This window comes from Mustela nigripes, chromosome 11 (genome assembly GCF_022355385.1).
Source record: "Mustela nigripes isolate SB6536 chromosome 11, MUSNIG.SB6536, whole genome shotgun sequence".
In the NCBI taxonomy this organism is placed as follows: Eukaryota; Metazoa; Chordata; class Mammalia; order Carnivora; family Mustelidae; genus Mustela; species Mustela nigripes.
Genome location: NC_081567.1, coordinates 16,411,568 through 16,431,186, shown reverse-complemented (window position 1 = coordinate 16,431,186; position 19,619 = coordinate 16,411,568). Strand labels below are relative to the sequence as shown.

General features: G+C 53.9%; 1 protein-coding gene across 1 annotated transcript; it reads right to left on the bottom strand.

The window, feature by feature from the left end:
* Positions 1 to 6,106: 6,106 nt before the first annotated feature.
* QPRT (quinolinate phosphoribosyltransferase) lies at positions 6,107 to 17,562 on the bottom strand. The gene is made up of 4 exons (XM_059415945.1): positions 17,453 to 17,562; positions 7,520 to 8,055; positions 6,565 to 6,696; positions 6,107 to 6,396 (listed from the first exon to the last, which is right to left on the bottom strand). Exons 1-4 carry the CDS (start codon positions 17,463 to 17,465, stop codon positions 6,181 to 6,183), a joined length of 897 nt encoding a protein of 298 aa, XP_059271928.1. The 5' UTR covers positions 17,466 to 17,562; the 3' UTR covers positions 6,107 to 6,180.
* Between the last annotated feature and the right edge of the window lie 2,057 nt (positions 17,563 to 19,619).

The following is a 19,619-nucleotide window of genomic DNA, read 5'->3' as shown; positions in this document are numbered from 1 at the left end:
CTGCGGTCCTGGGATCGAGCCCTGCATCTGGCTCTCTGCTCAGCAGGAAGCCTGCTTCTCCCTTTCCCTCTGCTGCTCCCCCTTCTTGTGCTCTCTCTCTGGCAAATAAATAAATAAAATCTTCAGAAAAAATTTTTTAAAAATTATATAGTGGTGACATTTCACCACTCTATAAAAATACTAAAAACCACTGAACTGAACACCTCAACAGGGTGAATTTTATGGTATCAAATTACCTCTCAATTTTCTGTGTCTACATTGAGAAGAGGGGATTAGATATATTATTTAAAGTTATAATGATAATCAATAGAAAGACTACCAATAAAAGGAAACTGAACACAGGCACCCAGCTGGCTCAGTCAGTAGAGCGTGGGACCCTGGCTCTCGGGGTCATGAGTTCAAGCCCCACACTGGGTACAGATTAGTGACTCAAATATAGAGATAAAATTAAAATTTAGAAAACAATAAAACTAATAAAAATAAAGAAAAGAAAAAGTGAGCATAAGCTGAATTCTCTGTCCTTCATGTATAGAGTCGATAGAGCTTTCAAAACTATAAAGCATCATCTTTTTTTTTTTAAGACTTTATTTATTTATTTGACAGACAGAGATCACAAGTAGGCAGAGAGAGAGGAGGAAGCAGGCTCCCCGAGAAGTGGAGAGCCTGATGCGGGGCTCGATCCCAGGACTCTGGGATCATGACCTGAGCTGAAGGCAGAGGGTTTAACCCACTGAGCCACCCAGGCGCCCCTATAAATCATCATCTTTACAATTCAAGAGAGGCCCCAGAAGAATTCGAAACAACTTCTTAAGAGTGAGTCTCTTCAGGGAATAGCAGTGAATAGAGATTTTTACTTCTTCATTTTATAACCTGATAACTAAATTAATTAACATATGAAAAATAAAGGCGAAGATAAATTAACTGTCAGAAAAGATGTATGAAGCTTTTTTTGGTTCTATCTTAATTATTCTATGCAGAGCATTACTGAATTGTTGCCACGGAACAGGTCACGGAAACAGCTCTCCTGCACCTTCTCCAGCTTCCCCGGTGTACTTTTCATCCATTGGAATTAATTAGATTGGACTTAAAAAAATGCAAGGCTTGGGGCGTTTGGGTGGCTCAGTGGGTTAAAGCCTCTGCCTTTGGCTCAGGTCATGATCCCAGAGTCCTGGGATGGAGCCCCACATTGGGCTCTCTGCTCAGCAAGGAGCCTGCTTCCTCCTCTCTCTCTGCCTGCCTCTCTGCCTACTTGTGATCTCTGTCTGTCAAATAAATAAATAAAATCTTAAAAAAAAAAAAATGCAAGGCTTACTTTAGCCCCTGAAGTCACTCGTCTATTTGGGTAGTTTACCTACTGGGGCGCCTGGGTGGCTCAGTGGGTTGAAGCCTCTGCCTTCGGCTCAGGTCATGATCCCAGGGTCCTGGGATCGAGCCCCACATTGGGCTCTCTGCTCAGCAGGGAGCCTGCTTCCCTTCCTCTCTCTCTGCCTGCCTCTCTGCCTGCTTATGATCTCTGTCAAATAAATAAGTAAAACCTTAAAAAAAAAAGATTTTATTTACTTATTTGACGAGAGAGAGATCACAAGTAGGCAGAGAGGCAGGCAGAGAGAGAGGGGGATACAGGCTCCCCACCGGGCAGAGAGCTCCAGGAGGAGGGCTAGATGAGGGGCTCGACCAGGCGCTCAAATGAGGGGTTCAACGCGGGGCTCGATCCCAGGACCCTGAGATCATGACCTGAGCAGAAGACAGAGGCTTAACCCTCTGAGCCACCCAGAAGCCCCTAGTTTACCAAAAATATAAAACTGTATGGACAATCCTTTATGTAAAATGCTGTGAAACTTCAGTGAAATCCCCTTCTGGCTCATAACATTCCAAGAAAATGAAGCAAATCATGGAAAAAGAAATGATAAACTATGCTTGGTTCTTGGGGAGATTACAGCGAAGGCGCTATTATTGTTGTTTTGTAATGCGGGAAGAATTATTTTTTTATCCAGCCTCTAATAAATCAGCATCGTCCTTCACATATTGATATATTAGCCCAATAGAAATGCTTTCCTTTGGCTAAAGAACAACCAAATATCAAGAAGCAAGGGGCTTGGGGCGCCTGCATGGCTCAGTCGGTTTAGCGTCTGCTTTCAGTTCAGGTCATGATCTCAGGGTCCTGGGATGGAGCCCCGCGTTGGGTTCTCTGCTCAGTGGGGAATCCACCTCTCTCTTCCCCCTACTATGCTCTCTCTGCCTCAAATAAATAAATAAAATCTTAAAAAAAAAAAAAAAAAGCAAGGGGCTCGTGGGATCACTCTTCACTGGTATTGTCTCAGGCTTTGGAGTCTCTGTGCTGAATTGCTGGGAGAGAGGAAAGAGGTTCCCCAGCAACCCACCGACCCAGAGTCTGTCTCCCCCGATCGATTTCCAGGAGGGCCGTAGGAAGATTCCAGGGACCTGAAGAGCCCTCCCTACCCGAAATGCAGAAAGCCCTCATCCCCCTGCTTCAGTCGCATTAATCCAAGTGAGCAGTTGAAGACCTTATTCACAGCCTCATGGTGACATTTCCTTTGGTACTTTGTAGTTTGGTCTTACAAGCTGCAGCACTTAGGGCCGCAGCAAGCAGGTCTTAAAATGTTACTGAGTAACTGCCAAAAAGATCTATTATTCAGGAAGTGATTGGAACAAAGTACAGAGGTACTGAAATATTTATGGAATTTTACCTACCATATTGTCTTGAAGGGCTAGCAATAAATTAATACATGTGTCCACACCACATAATACCACAGTGGGGTTTTTTTTAAAGATCCAAAGCTGAATTGCTTTCAGATACCAAGATTGCCTTGCCGTCCTTAAATGCTTTCCGTTTTTAACTGGGATCGGCCCGCTCCGACTCAGCGCCCACGGAGTTCACAGACTCCGTCAAGCTGGTTTGACCTCTTGCCTTCCCCGACGCTCTGGATCGGATGCCCCAGCCGGGGTGGGCTACACGGAGGTCGGTGCCTGACTCTGAGCCCGGGCATCTCCGGAGCACACGGGGCCTTAAAAAGTCAGAGAGACCCGGAGCAGCTGGATGGGGACCTGGTGAGGCGATTCCGCTGGAAAGGCGGGTGGAAGAAGGAGCCTGGCCCAGCTCTCCTCGCGCTCACTCCTGAGCAGATGCCCGGGGTACACTCGCGGCCTCCCTGGCTGCGGTCTCTGGAACCCAGCAGGGAAGGCGGTGGGCTCGCGGTGCCCTCTGGTGGCCACGAGGGGACGGGGTCGTCCTAGGTACAATCATTTTTATTGTCCATTTCTTCCAACCCTGCGCGCCCACGAGACTATAAAGTCCACGAGGACAGGGACTTGGGTCTGTTTACTCATTGTTGATTATCCAGTGTCTAGAATAGTGCCTGGACCATAATAGGTGTTCAATGCACATTTATTGAACGGGGCGGCTGGCAGGTTTCCAACCCTGCTCCACCACTTTGTGGAGGTAGGACGCTGAGCAGCTTTCTGAACCTCCGACGTCCTCAGTTTCCTCACGGGGAAGAAGGAGACGCCCACCCTCACCCCTCACGAGCATGGAGGGAAAGAGACCTGCCCGGACGGAGCAGGGGTGCTCAGTCAATGGGCGTCCCCTTCTCACCCACCAGCCAGCGCTGGGGAAGAATTCTATGCCGACCGCGGCACCCAGTTGGATGGGCACATTGCCATGATGAGCATGGGCCTCCGCTGGGCACGGGACAGCTTGGGGAAATCCCCCAAACCTAATGCCAGGCTGGCCAGGGAAGAAGGAAGTGGAGCCGGCTAGGGTGCTCCAGGTAAGGTAGGAGAGTCCTCCTCTTCCGATCCCCCCCTCAACCTCTGGCCCCCACCCGCACATCCACACCCAACTCTTCCTACTGCCCTGAACCCATGGGGCTCCATCTGCCCTCTGGGCCTTTGCACACACCGCTTCCCCTGCCTGCATTCCCTCGTCTCCAGCCCCATTGCCACGACCCACACTCGAGGCTCTGAGGGGCAGCATCACCCTCATCCTGGGCTCCCTGAAGCCGCCGCGGCCCCCTCACATGCATCCTTGTGCAGTGGACTCGGTCTACACTGCAAATATGCTTATCTCACTTTCCAGCTTTAGTCCGATTGTTCTCGGAATCGAGTCCAAGTCCTCCGACCTACCATCTTGTGGTCTGGACCCAGCCCAGCTCCAAGCCATCTCGTCTCTCCTGATCCCGTCTTCAAATCTTCCACCAAACAATCCAAGCCCTTTCCTACCTCTGAGCCTTGCGGTCCCTTCTGCCTGGAAATCCACTCCCTTGCAAGGAAGCCAAGTGCTACTTTTGCCTGCCCAGGATCCCTTTCCTTTTCCTCTGATAATGGGAACCCCTCCCAGCTCTCGGATCTGGAGGTGCCCATCGGGCTGACCATTTCTGCCTTTGAGGGTGAGCTTGATCCCCAGCCTTCTAGAGTCCTTTTTCTTTTCTTTTCTTTCTTTTTTTTTTTTTTTTAAGATTTATTTATTTATTTGAGAGAGAGGGAGTGAGAGAGGGAGAAAACACAAGCTGGGGAAGCAGCAGCAGGAGAGAGAGAAGCAGGCTCCTTGCTGAGCAGGGATCCCGATGCAGAGGCGGATCCCAGAACCCCAAGATCATGACCTTGAGCAGAAGGCAGCCGCTTAACGGGCTGAGCCACCCAGGCACCTCTAGAGTTCTTTCTCCTTTTTAACGGGGTGCTGTGGATGCAGCACATTCCCAGGTGGCTGCAGCCCACTGCTCTCCATCTTATTCCAGCTTCTCCCATTTATTTTATCTGCTTGGGTCCTGGAGGCATCTGGGTTTGAGATTCCTGGTACACCTCTCCCTTCTGCCTCTGTCAGGCTCTGGTTCCCTCCTAGATCCCAAGTGTTTTGCCTTCCCATTCCTACTATGTCCGTGAATCCTGTGTCCATGAATCCTGATTTGCTTATCTTGATGCCCAGAAGTGCCCCTGGTTCTGTGGGCATTCAGCTATGCCCCTTGGGGGCTGAGGAGCTGAGGCTCAGAGATCTAACTAAGTCCCGTGGAGCCGGGAAGTCTGTCTCACTGAGCATGACTCTTTTCCCTGGAGAAAGGACAGGAGGCCCCAGTGCGAATTAAAAGAGCACAGGTGCAGCCCCAGGGGGTGTCTCTGGGCTGTGTCCTGGGAGAATGGTCCCTTCAGGTCAGGGCATCACCAAAGGCAGTGGCTCACCACTTCTACCCAGTATCTTTGCTAGATTCATCCCCACTGTGTGCTCTGAGCCTGCCCACAGCCGTGGCTCACACATAATTGCTGTGTGAGGGATGGTCTTGGCTTGTTTGTGCCTTTCACATCTGAGATGAGCTCATTGCTTTCTTGATCTGCCCCATTCCTGGCAAGGGTCTGTAGGATTGAGGAAGGGGCCAAGGGACAGGTTACCTCCATTGAGGCAGACTGCGACCCGCAGCCTCCCCCTGGGAAAGGAGCTTTGTGGATGAGCTGTTTCCCTCTCCTTCTGGCAAACGGCAGAGAAGACCGTGGGTTCTGGGAGCGAAGTACCTCTCCAGACTGGAGTCTTTCCAGGAAGAGTCACCTCAGTTACCACTTGTCCTGGGGAGCTCTCCTGTCGCGTTGCCTCCCAGAGACAGCCTAGAAGGGTAGGGAGGCCAGACCAAAGAGCGAGCAAGCACTCGGTGTAGGAGAGGGGAGGCTGGATCTAGAGCCTCCGTTTAGACCCTTGAGTCCTGACTTAGCAGGAAAGGAAGTCTGACATCTGAATGGGGAGCTCCACCTGCCGCATCACTTACTCCCTCAACTGGCCTTTGCTCTGGCCCCGCTATGCTCTGGCCTCGCTACCCTGTGCACTATGGAACCAGAACCGAGAGAGCAGCAAATGGACGGTGCATGCTGGAGTCTGTTGGGGACCCCAGAAGCGAATGGGCAGCTTCTCACCTCCTCCCAGAGGTGAGAGGCAAAACACTTAATAACCAGTACAACACGGGCACCAGCCACGTAGAATGTTCCAGCTGAACCTCAGACCTGATGCCACGAATGCTCAAATATAAGATGACATTGACCATAAAATGTATTTCCTATCACTGGAAAAACTTGTCAGTGGAATTACGACTAATACCTGCTTGCTTGCTTGCTTTTTAAAAGGTTTTATTTAAGAGAGAGCGTAGCCACGGGCAGGGCAGGGTTCGAGGGAGAAGTCGATGACTACGGTAAGGCAGGGTACACGGGAGCGGTCCCTTCAGCAAACAGCTTGAGGGAGAAATCCAGGGCGGGGGCAGCCTGGGTCAGCATCCCCAGAGAGATGACGTCGATGTGGGGCCCGCAGAAGCGAGGCAGGTTGACCAGGGTGATGCCTCCGCTGGCCTCCACGCCCACACCCGGGAAGCGGGCCTTCAGCGCGGCGGCCGTGGGGTGCAGCTCCTGCGGGGACACAAGCCAAGGGGAAGTGGGGGTTCCCCGACGCGGCCGCTCCCCCCCCCCCCCCCCCCCCCGGCGCCCCCGCGGCCCCCCCCCCCGAGGGGAAGCGGGGGCCCCCCGGCGCCGCCGCCCCCCCCCCCCCCGCCCCCCGGGAAGCAGAGCCTGCCTCACCTCGGGCTTGAAGTTGTCCAGCAGGACGAGGTCCGCCCCCGCCTCGGCCGCCTCCACAGCCTCCTGCAGGCTGCCGCACTCCACCTCCACCTTCAGGGCGAAGTCGGCCGCCTGCCGCGCGCCGCGCACCGCCTGCGGGGCAGATGGGGAAGGGGACAGTGAGGACAGCGGCCAGGGGTGGACAGTGGGACCAGGCAGCCCGGCGGTTTCTCTCTGCTCGGGTGGATCAGAAAAGTGGCCAAACACCAGCCGCATCGGCAGCGGGAGGGGAGTTCGGTTTGACTCCAGAACAGGGACCCTGGAAGGGGGCTCTTTCTGCCCAGGGGTCCTGTCCTCCTGCTGTAATAAAAACGCCTTCTTGCACCGAGAACAAGACAAAAATAAATCAATAAAACTGGAAGGCGTCTTCGAGAACATTTTTACCTGGGAAACCTGTCCAGGGAGCTAGGGTGACCTGCCCAAGGTGCCAGCGCCACCAACCCCAGGGTCCCTGGCAGCAGGCCCTTCGCTTTGGAACATCAGAGCAGGTCCCCGAGCCCCGGTAGAGAAGAGACGGCCCCTCGCCCATTCGGCGGATAAAGCTCCGGGATAAGAGGGATCAAGGGGGTCCAGCGGCGCCTGGGGGGCTCAGTGGGTTAAAGCCGCTGCCTTCTGCTCAGGTCATGGTCTCAGGGTCCTGGGATCGAGTCCCACATCGGGCTCTCTGCTCAGCAGGGAGCCTGCTTCCTCCTCTCTCTCTGCCTACTTGTGATCTTTGTCTGTCACATAAATAAATAAAATCTTTTTAAAAAATTAAAAAAATTAAAAAAAATTAAAACAAAAGGGCGTCCAGCAGCCCCGCCTCCCAGGCCATCACTGTTCCCCAGGGCGAGGTTGGGGGGGCGGGTCCCCAGTAGAGCAGGGCAGCGGCTGGGAGACCCGAGCGGGGCTGGGGCAGGAGCGCGGCCGCACGTACCTCTCCCACGCCGCCCGCGGCCACCACGTGGTTGTCCTTCACCATCACCAGCCCCCCTAGGTCGTAGCGGTGGGCCTTGGCGCCGCCCACCAGGAGCCCGTACTTCTCCACCAGCCGGAAGCCGGGCGTGGTCTTCCTGGTGCCCGCCACGTGCCCGGCCCAGCCCGCCTCCCTGGCGGCCTCCACGGCGGCGGCGGCGGCACTGGCCACCCCACTGCAGCGGGCCAGCGTGTTCAAGGCCACCCGCTCCCCCAGCAGCAGGCAGTGGGCGGGGCCGCGGACCTCGGCCACCCTGGCCACGGGCACCAGCTTTGAGCCCTCGGGGAGCAACCAGGAGACCTGGCAGTTGACTCGGGCGAAGATGGCATCGAAGAAGGGCCTTCCAGCCAGCACCCCGGGGGACTTGGCCCACAGGACCGCCTGCGAGGGGGCCGCCCCCGTGACCAGAGCCGCGTGGTTGAGACCCGGGCAGTCCTCTCGGAGCCAGCTGTCGGCCAGGGCGGCCAGCGTGGTGGGGGGCAGCAGCAGCGCCAGGCCTGGGGGCGAGAGACGGAGACGGGGGTCACACTTTGGCTGCCGCTCCGGGAGTCGGGGGTGGTTGTCGAAACATCTAAGGACCAGCGAAACTGGGGGCCCATCAGGGTCAGGATCCGGGGGTCCCGGGAGAGGACCCTGTGGACTGAGGTGGTCGGATTAAGTAAATAAAAACACGGGACACCGACGTAGATTTAAATTTCTGGCGAACATCAGAGGTTTTTATGTTTTTGGTTTTAAGTATAAATGATACTTAACAACATACTTACACTTAAAAGTTATCTGTTGATAACTTCTCTGAAATTCAGATTTAACGGAGTGGCCTACAGTCTGCGGTAAACCTGGACAGATAGTGACCGACGGAAGGAGAAGACCCCTGAGTCACCGGCTGCCTTTGCCGCTGGCCAGGCAGGACGCCAGTGGACAGCTGTGGACACTGAGTAAAGGCAAGCAGCCTGAGGTCACAGCAAATGGGCGGCAGAGTCTGACCCCCCGCGCTGCACGGCCGTGGCTGTGGGTTCTTCTGCCTTTGCACCGCTTGCGTGGAGCACCCCGCCCCCACACCCAATGTCTCAACGAGCGGGCCTCTCTCTAGAGATGGGGTCTGTACCAGGAACGCGCAGGGGGAACTGGGCTTGAGCCGTTGCTCTGTGAGGCACAGCTTCAGGAGCGTGGGCGAGTCCTTTCCCGGTAAGAAAAAGACTCGTGCCGGGGCGCCTGGGTGGCTCAGTGGGTTAAGCCTCCGCCTTCGGCTCAGGTCATGATCCCAGAGTCCTGGGATCGAGCCCCGCGTCTGGCTCTCTGCTTCCCCTCTTCTCTCTCTGCCTGCTGCTCCGCCTACTTGTGATCTCTCTCTTTCTGTCCCAAAAAAGAGTAGCGCCCACAGCGGTGCTTTCCGCGGCCATACAGCGGTGCTTTCCGCGGCCATACAGCGGTTAACCCGCTGTTAGGTCTGTTCCGCGGCCATAGAGCGGTTAACCCGCTGTTAGGTCTGTTGGACCGGCGGGTGAGCTCAGGCACGGCGCGACATCGCCATCTATCGGCCACGAGAAGACCTGCAGCCTCACGTGCTCGAGCCCTGGACGGACGCGGCGCCGCGGCAGAGGAGGGGAGATCCCTGATGGCATCAACAGGATGGCCCGTTGGGCGATTTACTGGTCCCTATGTTGGGCGGTTTTGTTTCGCTTCCTCACTTTTGCTCCAAGCTGAAGTTAAGACCAGGCGTTCTGGCTTGATCTACTCTCAGAACAGGGCTCTTCTTGCCCAACCTTTCTCCCCCAAAGCCAAGCACCCAGTTTTCACCTCCCCCAGCACCGGGGATGGTACCTGAGCCTCCTTTCCCACGTTCTGCTCCAAGTGGCTTCCATTCCTGGCCCAGAGCCAGCTGTGCCCTGGCCGCTGGGAACAGTCAGTAAAAGCCACAAAGTCGTGGTTCCTATCTCCACTGTTCATCAGCCAGCCAGGACATACAGGCCCCGGACATACAGCAGAGATGCCGAAGCTCCCACTCCATCTACACCAGGTCCAATGATGTTTGCTTTTTTTTTTTTTTTTTTTTTTAAAGATTTTATTTATTTATTTGGCAGAGAATGAGAGAGCCGGGGGAGCAGGAGTGGGAGAAGCAGTTTCCCGCGGAGCAGGGAGCCTGATGTGGGGCTCCCTCCCAGGACCCTGGGATCATAACTTGAACTGAAGGCAGACTTCAGTGGCTGAAGTCTCAGACTTCACACTGAGCTGAAGGCTTAACCCACGGAGCCACCCAGGCGGCCCTGATGTTTGGTTTTTAAAGTGAACGTGAATCCTTCAACTGGTGAGGCCGTGAGAAACAAACCGTGGAGCACCTCCACGACGAAATTCCACTCAGCAGTAAAGGAACCAGCTACAGACATACACAATAGGGACGCGTTTCGAACGTATTTTTCTAAATCAAGAAGCCCGATTCTAAAGGCTACGTGCTATTTGAGTTCGTCATCCATATGACATTCTGGAAAAGGTAAAAACACAGCAAGAGATGAGACTTGTGGTTTCCTAAGAGTGGGGGAGGGGCTGGCCCCAAGGAATGGCACCAGGGAGTCTGAGGTTGGGGCCAGACTATTCTGTATTTTGTCTGTAGTGGTGGCTACACCACTGATGTGTTTGTGAAGACCCACAGAACTATACACAGAAAAGAGTGGATTTTATTCCTTGTAATTATACCTCATTAAAACTGACCTTACAATAAGACGATAAAAACTAAATCACTCTCCCGCCTAAAACCCCACGTTCATCCCGTTAACTCCAGCTGATCCTTCTCTCCATTTTTCATTGATTCGTTAGACAAATCCTTCTTTTTTTTTTTTTTTTAAAGATTATTTATTTATTGTGACCGAGATCACAAGCAGGCAGAGAGGCAGGCAGGCAGAGAGGAGGAAGAAGGCTCCCCGCCGAGCAGAGAGCCCGATACAGGGCTTGATCCCAGGACCCCAAGACCATGGCCTGAGCCAAAGGCAGCGGCTCCAACCCACAGAGCCCCTTGACAAATCCCTCTTGAACGTCTGCCCTGTGTCAGCTACTAATTGCTGGGGACAGAGTGGGCAGCTCTCCTTAGCTTTCAGGCCTTAGCCTATGCTGTTCCCAGGCTGTGCCTCTGCCCGAAGTTCCTTCCCTTCCCCTCACCCCGGACGCCCCCATCCACCTCCACTCCTCTCAGATACCACTGCCTTGGCAGGGGGCTCTTGGAGACTCCCATCAGGCCACGTGCTCAGTCGGCTCCTTGTTCTTCACTTATGCTCTATGCTAGGGGCCAAAATGAGTCATCCCAAGAGAGTTTTCTGCTCCATTCCGAGCGCTAACACACAGAACCACATAAATGTGCTGCTTTGATTGGTCAAGAATGGCCAAATATTGGTGACTTTGTATTGTTTTGCTTAATACTTGGTGTTCAGCGATACTTATCCAGGCAGAGAGACTGCACAGTGGAAGGAATCAGAACCCAGACTCCGGGGCCCTAGGGTCTGGGCTCGGCCACCTTCAGCTAAGTGATCTTGGGCAAGGGACTGAAAGTCTCCAGGGCTTCGAAGGTGCCTCCTTTGTGACAGGGATAAGGAAAACAATCACCTCACAGGGTTTTATTAAAATTAAATGAGTTACCATCAGCAAAGCTCTCGGGAACACCGGCGCTCGGTAGATGTGTTTGCTCAAGGATGACGGAGCCTCGGCCCAAGGGTCGAGGGAGCACAGAGGAAGAAATGACTAAGTGTCTGTGAGGAAGGAGGAGGTAGTTTTTGTGGCCTTAAAGGATGAGTAATCTTTGCCAGGCAGAGTTATGAGGTGATGGTGTGTGTGTGGGGGGATGGCATTTTGGGCTGAGAACAGGTGTTTGAGACAGAAAAGCAAGAATGTAGAGAAATGTTGTAGGCTTCTGGAGAACACTGGGATGGCCAGAGTGAGAAAAGCCTAAACTATTTAGCTGATCAACTTGGACAGATCTTAGGAGCCATTGCAGAATTTTAACCACAAGGGAATTTTTTTTTTTTTTTAAGATTTTATTTTTAAGTAATCTCTACACCCAGCGTGGGGCTTGAACTTACCACCCTGAGATCAAGAGTCCCAAACTCTACCGACTGACGGTCCGAGCCAGTCAGGCACCCCAAGCAAGGGAATTACAGAATGAGGATTTATTCTGGAAGGGTCACGTTAGCCACCCACTGGGTAGGCTGGGGGGCGAGAGGAGGGGGAGGCCACTGGCCAGACAGAGACAAAGCCCTGACCTTGGGCAGGAACCGTGGGAACAGCAAGCAGGGGCAAAAGCAAGAGCTGTTTCTAAGGCAGGGTCTGCCGGAAGGAGCATCTTACGGGATGTGGAAGCTTTGGGTCTCTGCCATGGGTTTAGCTGCAAACCGCCCCACGGCACCAGTCGGGGCAGAGGATGGGGGCAGCCAGAGGCAGCAACCGGCACGCCGCTGGGGTGCCAGCCGTGGGCTCCGTGGTTCTCTCTGGTTTTCTCATCTGAAACTCACCACAGGGGATTTCTCCCATTTACAAGCACAGTAAGTGAATGTCCGGGATGCTCGTGCAGCAGGATGCAGCTGGGCAACAGCAGAGCCCGGCGGTGGGAGAGTGGGGAGGGGTGGGGAGAGACTTCGGCTCTGCAGAGGTTAGGGTTGAAACGCCAGCAGGAAAATGTGCCCTGGCCGTGCCCTGAAGGTGGGTGCTGGCGTCCGGACAGACAGTGGGCGAGGAATGGGGATCTGGAGCCACTGGCAGACACGGGTGATGACTAAGCCCGGCAGCGGGTAAGATCAGCAGGTCAGGCAAGAAGAGGAGGGTTCTGGGAAGCACCAGTGTTTAAAAAGAGAAGCAGCACCAGGACGGAGTGGGTGTCTGGAGCCGAGGGTTTCAAGAAGTAGGATGAGAGCAGACGCAAGTAGAAGGAAGGTTGCAGGTGGGCATGAGCCTTAGCAGCGGGGAAGCCCATGCTGGAGCAGCCTTAGTGCTGTGCGGTGCAGGCAGAAGCCACAGTGTCATGGTCAAGGACTAGTACATGAGAGGTGAGGAAGTGGAGGTGGTGGGGGTGATCGCTCTTCTTGGCAGAACCGAGAAAGCAGGGATCCACCTGAGATTTTTCAGACTCTCTGCTGCTCAGGCCCAGCCCAGAGCCACTGAATCAGAATCTTTCCGGGGGTGGTTCTCAGGCATCCAAGGTTTGGGACAGTCCTCCTACCCCCGTGATTCAGATGCCCATGAGGGTTAAGAACCAATGCTCCCGGGTGCCTGGCAGGCTCAGTTGGTACAGCGTGCAACTGGTGATCTTGGGGTGGTGAGCTCGAGCCCATTGTTGGGTGTAAAGATTATTAAAAAAAAAAAAAAAAAAAAAAAAAGAACCAGTGCTCACATGAGAAACACATATTGTGCCTCCATTTACATGAAATGTCCAGAAAAGGCAAATCAAGGAGGCAGATGTCAGAACAGTGTTTGCCCGGGGCTGGAAATTAACCTCAAATGGCATGTTGTTGTACTGGAGTGATGGAAATCATCTGTGGAGACGGGCGTGCAACTTCGCGAATTTACCAAAAATCATTAAACGGTTCACTTAGACCAAAGAAGCAAGAACCGACGAGCGGCCAGAGGCAGGAGCCATCTTGGAACACCAGGGAACCAATCAATCCAGATGCTGAGCAACAAAACTCAACGTCAAGAAGAAAGACAACCAGATACTGGGTGCTCCACCAGCACCCAGCAATGCTCTAGCCCAACCAGCTAAGCCAGAGTCGGAGGAGACATCCAGATGCCACGGCCAATTTGTAAGAAAACCAGAGGACGGAGGAACACGTTAAACTCTACCATGGGAACGCAGACAGCAAAGTTCACAGCACAGGAAACTAACAGAGGACAACCTCATTTTTCCAACGAACACACTGCAAGGAAAACAAAAGATTAAAAGAATCTCAAAACAGGGGCGCCTGGCTGGCTCAGTCAGTAGAGCATGAGACTCTGGATCTAGGAGTCGTGAGTTCGAGCCCCACGCTGGGTGCAGAGATGACTTGAAAATAAAATCTTTAGGGGGCACCTGGGTGGCTCTGTTGGTTAAGCGTCTGACTTCCTCCGGTTCAGGTCATGATCTTACCCTGCTTTGGGTACCTCCCTCTGCCCAACCTCTCTGCTTGTGCACATTCTCTCTCAAATAGATAAAAATCTTTGTAAAAAAATAAGTAAAAATTAAAAGAAATCTTTTTTAAAAAGAGTTATTCATTTATCTGAGAGCAAGTATGCTCAAGAGCACATAGGGGAGGGGCAGAGGGAGAGGGAGACGGAGAGGGTCTCAACTAGACACGGGGCTCCATCTCACAACCCTGAGGTCACTACCTGAGCCAAAACCAAGAGTCAGAAGCTTGACCGGCTGAGCCATCCGGTGCCACCCACCACCCCCACCCCCCCGCCTAAAGAATCTGAAGACACATGGTAACCAATCACGACATATGGATCCCATCTGGGTCCTAATTCAAACAAATTGAAACCAAATTAGAGCATTTATGAGACAACTGGAAATCTGGACACGGATTGGATGTTTAATAACATAAAGGAAATTTTTTAAAAAATTTAGATGTAGGGGCACCTGGGTGGCTCACTCGTTAGGTGTCTGCCTTCAACTCAGGTCATGATCGCAGGGTCCTGGAATGGAGCCCCGCATCGGGCTTTCCGTTCATTGGGAAGCCTGCTTCTCCCTCTCTGACTCCCCCTGCTTGTGTTCCCTCTCGCGTTGTGTGTCTCTGTGTCAAATAAATAAATAAAATATTTTTTAAAATTTTAGGTGTAAAAAAATTTAGTTGTGATCATTGTATTGTAGTTGTAACAAAAAGAAAAGTCCTAAGGGCGTCTGGGTGGCTCAGTGGGTTAAGCCGCTGCCTTCGGCTCGGGTCATGATCCCAGGGTCCTGGGATCGAGCCCCACATCGAGGTCTCTGCCCAGCAAGGAGCCTGCTTCCTCCTCTCTGCCTGCCTCTCTGCCTGCTTGTGATCTCTGTCTGTCAAATAAATAAATAAAATCGTTAAAAAAAAATTTGTCCATTTTAAAGGTTTCACATTCCTAAATTTTTCTTAAAACAGGTGTGCGCTACCATTCGTCTAGGATAGAATCTGGAAGGACACAATGTCTAATAATAATGACGGCTAACTCAGGGATGCCTGGTGGACTCCGTCGAAGTGTGCGACTCTGGATCTTGGGGTTGTGAGTTTGAGCCTCGCACTGGGGGCGGAGGTCAGACAGATAGACAGACAGAAAGCAGCTGACACTCTCGCGGCCCTTCTGAAACCCTGTGCCAAGCATCTTGCATATATGGGCACACCTGATCCTCACAACGACCTCAAGAGGTGGGTCCCATTGCTTTCCTCATTTTACAGATGAGGAAGCTGAGACAGGGAGAGGCCACATAACATACCTGAAGTTCACAAAGTTCACACAGCTGGGAAGTGGGGGGTCAGGTCATGCACTCAGGCAGGATGGCCCCAGAGTCCTCTCACTGACCCCACCCCTCCCACCGCCGCCATCTAGCACTAAGTGGTTTTTTAAACTGCTATGTGCTTATCATGTCAACATTTGCAGAGTTCTGTGAGCCACACCCATGGTTCCAGGGCTCTGGCCTGGGTGTGTGGGAGCATCGGGGTCGGGAGTCAGAAACACCTGGGCTGGGGGACAGCCTGGCTGGCTCAATCAGCAGAGCATATGACTCTTGATCTCCGGGTTGCGGGTTCAAGCCCCATGATAGGTGTAGAGATTACTTAAAAAAAAGAAAAAAATCTTAAAAACAATGTTTGGGGGCGCCTGGGTGGCTCAGGTGGTTAAGCATCTGCCTTTCGCTCAGGTCATGATCGCAGGGTCCTAGGATTGAGCCCCGCATTGATTCCGGGCCCGATGGGGAGCCTGCTTCTCTCTCTCTCTCACTTTCAAATAATAAATACATAAATAATTTTTCAAAGAAAAGGAAAGGAAAGCCATCACAGGGCCACAATGAGGAGGGAAAGAAGTGACTCGCCCATGCCTAGACAGATGTCTCTAAACCCTGGTGTGTGACCCTGGCCGCCTTGGTCTTCCTGCTATTTATTTGTTGATCCATGGGGCTGACACCAGATGGAGACAGAGGCCGGTAAGCCCTGCAGCTTCCAGCTAAAGTTCTTTCCGTATCAACCCTTCTCTCCCCAGAGAGGAGAAATGACCTCCAAATAGGGCCCGACCGGACTGCCCATCGCGCCGGTGGTAAACCGACCTACAGAATTTCAAAGCGGATTGCTTCATTGGAGGAGCGGGAGAGAGAGGGCTGAGCCACAGGAGGGGCCAGATGGGGCGGGCCCTGAATGACGGGAACGCGTGAGGCCTTTGTTCAACAGGCCATGGGAAAATCTCGAAAACTTTTGGTCAGAAGTCACTTGGAGTTTCGATATTTAAACTGTGACTGATGTTCTTGAAAGATACTAGACGGGAGGCTGTCGCAATAGCCGGGCGAGGAGCAGCGGCCTGGGGAAGGGCGGGGAGGGCCCCGCTCCCAGGGCCGTCAAAGCAAGAGCACAGCACCGGCGTGCACGTGCACACACGCACACACGCACACACGTGCACACACGCACACACGCGCACAAACACACGCACACGCGCACACAACCAGCCTGGCGGCACCTGCCCCGCCCCACCGACACTTGGGCCACCTGCCTGCCATCTGCTTGGCCCCAGCTCTGCCCTCTCCCCTCCCTTGGCCCCATGTCCCCAGCTCTCCCCCCATCCCTTTGACCTGTCTGCTCCCTCCAGGGCTTAGTTCCTGTGGGGCCAGCGACCCAGTGCCGCAGGGAGTGCGCACACATCCCCCAGGGAAGGCAGCCTGAAGCAAACACCTTCCCCCAGAGGGAGGAGGGAACAGAAAGGGAAGCGGTCTGGGGGGCGCTCAGGTGACGGGGAAGTGCCGAGGACAGGGCCACTGTTCGGATACTGGGGTGTGAGGGAGATCAGAGACGACCCGGCGGTTTCCTGTCCACGTAGGAGGGCGCAGAGGCAGGAACAGAAGCAGAGCGGGTAGGGGCCGGTCTCCGAGTCTGACACCCCAGCGAGATGTCCCGGCTCCGACTCTGAGGTCATTTCTAATCCAAGAGCTCCTTGGAACCCCCCTGAAAGCTGGCTGCACAGGCCAGCCGGACGTTCCAGATGTGTGGGGCCAGCAGAAGCCCCAAGCAGGGGAGGCAGGTCAGAGCTGGGGAAGCAGCAGCCCAGCGAGGGGAAAGGGAAAATGCAGAGAGCTTAGGAAGGGGCTTCCGGTCCTCCAGGCACGGCCAGATAGTTGTTTGTCCTCCCGACAGCCCTGAGAGCTGGGAACTAAAACCGTCATTTCACAGATGCACGGAGAGGGCTCTAAGAAGTCAGGTGACCTGCCTGAGGTCACACAGCAGGTTCGTGGTGGAGCCCGGGTTCAGACGCGAGCCTTGTGACTCCAGACCCTGGCCCTGTCATCGCACACGGGACCTCCTCAGTGGCGCTCCCGCCCCAGGCAGCGACCCTGGGCTCAAGCCCCCTCCCCCACCGGCCGCAGCAGGGACAGGACTTTGCCTCCCTGCTCCCCGCTGCTAGCAAGGGCCAAAGTCCGGCGCTGCTCCCCGGGGACAGGGGACAGGGCCTCCTCCAGACCACCCGGACCGACCGTACTTCTCCTGGGACTCAAGCCCCTTTGTCCCCAGAACTCACTGGGGACTACAGAACGAGAAGAAGCTTTCTGGAGCCAGAAGTGCTTGGGGTTCAGAGAGGTTGGAGGGTGATGGGGGCAGAGTAAGTGGGAAGGAAGAGAATGGGTTTTCTGGGAATGCGGGAGGGGAGTGGGGGGAGGCAGGCCGGGGGACGTGGCGACACAGGCAGCGACAGGGAAGACAGCCTGGGAAGCTCTCTTACCTTCAGGGTCCATGAGGGCTCGGAGGCGCAGGGCTGGTGTGTCCACTGCTCAGATCCCGTGTCCCCAGAGGCCCAGAGTGGGGGTGGGGCTGCCAGAGGAAGGAGGAAGGGGCCGGCCCGGCCCGCCCCTCCCCAGTTCTCGGAGCTCCCCCCCTGCCCACTCCCAGGACCCCTGGTGGCTGGACCTGCCGGACATACCTCCTCCTTTCGATTTCTAGGCAGCACCGGAGGAACTGGCGCTTGTCTAACTCGAAGCTCCCGCTTCCCTGAGCCAGAAGCCCAGGTCCCTCCACGCACCCGGCCTTCCAAAGGCTGTGAGGCTGCTGCTGTCCGCTGGGAAGCTTCTGGGCGCACTAAGAGACTCATGAGCCTTAGCCCTGGGTCCAGACTTTAATGCCATCGTTTTTGATCTTGAATACCTTTTTACCTTTTCTGAGCCTCAGTTTCCTTAGCTGTAAAATGGGATAATTCCTCCTTTGTTGGCTCAACAGATGATCAAATGAGAAAATTCTGTGAACGGCAGAGCAGAAAACCGACACTTCCTCTCCTTTAACGCCTCTTCCCAAGGTCTGTCTTGCATCCTGCACTTTGCGAGCCTCAGCCTATCCAGGCCTCCAGACTATTTTCTCCTCGATGCCGTTTTTACTCTGGTTTCTCTCTCTCTCTCTCTCTTTTCTAAGATTTCTAAAACTTATTTGACAGACAGAGATCACAAGCAGGCAGAGAGAGGGAGGGAGAGAAGCAGGGCCTGCGGGGCTTTTTCCCAGGACCCCGGGATCTCCACCCGAGCAGAAGGCAGAGGCTTTAACCCACTGAGCCCCTCAGGCGCCCCTACTCTGGCTTCTCTCGTAAAGGCTCTTTGCTGACTCTGGCAAGTCCTTCTTCCCACATCCATCCTCGCACGTCAGTGTCCCCTGGGTGAGGTGCGTCGTTTCTCTTTCCGCCTCTGCACACAGATAAACTACATTTCCCAGCCTCCTTTGCACTGAGGCCACCACGTGGCTGAATTCTGTCCAGCGGAGTGTGAGCAAAAGTGATGCGGCCACTTCCAGACCAGGCTCTTGAACGCCTTCCCAAGATGCCGCCCTCTGTCCCCACTGGAAACCGCAGAGCCTCAAAGTAGAAGGAGCCTGGGTCCCTGATTGACCTTCTGGAAGGCTGGCTTCCAATACCAGCGCTGGACTGTCACATAAGCAAGGAAAAAAGCTTCTCCTGAGTTATACCCCTGAGACAACAGCTCGCCTGCTCCAGCTCCTAAGATTCTTGTCACGGCGCTTTTCCCATGCGGCACAGCGCAGGACATAATTTAGGCATTGATGCTGTTATTTATTTATTTATTAAAAGATTTTTATTTATTTATTTGACAGAGGTCACAAGTAGGCAGAGAGGCAGGCAGAAAGAGAGGGGGGAAGCAGGCTCCCTGCTGAGCAGAAAGCCCGACACGGGGCTCGATCCCAGGACCCCGGGATCATGACCTGAGCTGAAGGCAGAGGCTTTAAGCCACTGAGCCACCCAGGCGCCCCTGATGCTATTATTTAAATTGCTATCTAAAGTCAGGTGACTCTCAAATCTCTCTCTAGCTCTGCCTTCCCTCCCAACTTCTAAAAGTGAACTCATCATGTTCTCCCCACAAACTGCTCCTCTCTCTGCATTTCTGCGTAACGTCATCCACCTCTTCTCCACCTCCCAGGAAAGGAATCTTAAAGTCTGATCTCATTCTTCCCTCCGTCACCCCATGGCCAGTTAGTCTAAAATCTGGTTTTCTGAATAAGTGTATTTCAAACTTGACCTTCTTTTTCCCCTTAGGTCTGACCCCCCGCTATATCCAAATTGTACTGGAATAATATTCTCCCCTTGGGTTGTATTACCTTTAGGCCATCCTTCTAGATGCTAGGTTCGCTCAAAAGACAGATCCGAGGGGCTCCTGTGTGGCTCAGTTGAGAGTCAGACTTTTGGTTTCAGCTCAGGTTGTGATCTCTGGGTTGTGGGACTGGGCCCTGCACTGGGCTCCTCGCTGGGCCTGGAGCCTGCCGGGGATTCTGTCTCTCCCTCTGCCCCTCCCAGCCTGAGTGCATGTGTGCTCTCTCTCTCTCTCTTTCTCTAAATAAAGGAATAAAATCTTTAAAAACAAAACCCAAAACAAACCCATACAGGTCTAAGCTTGCCA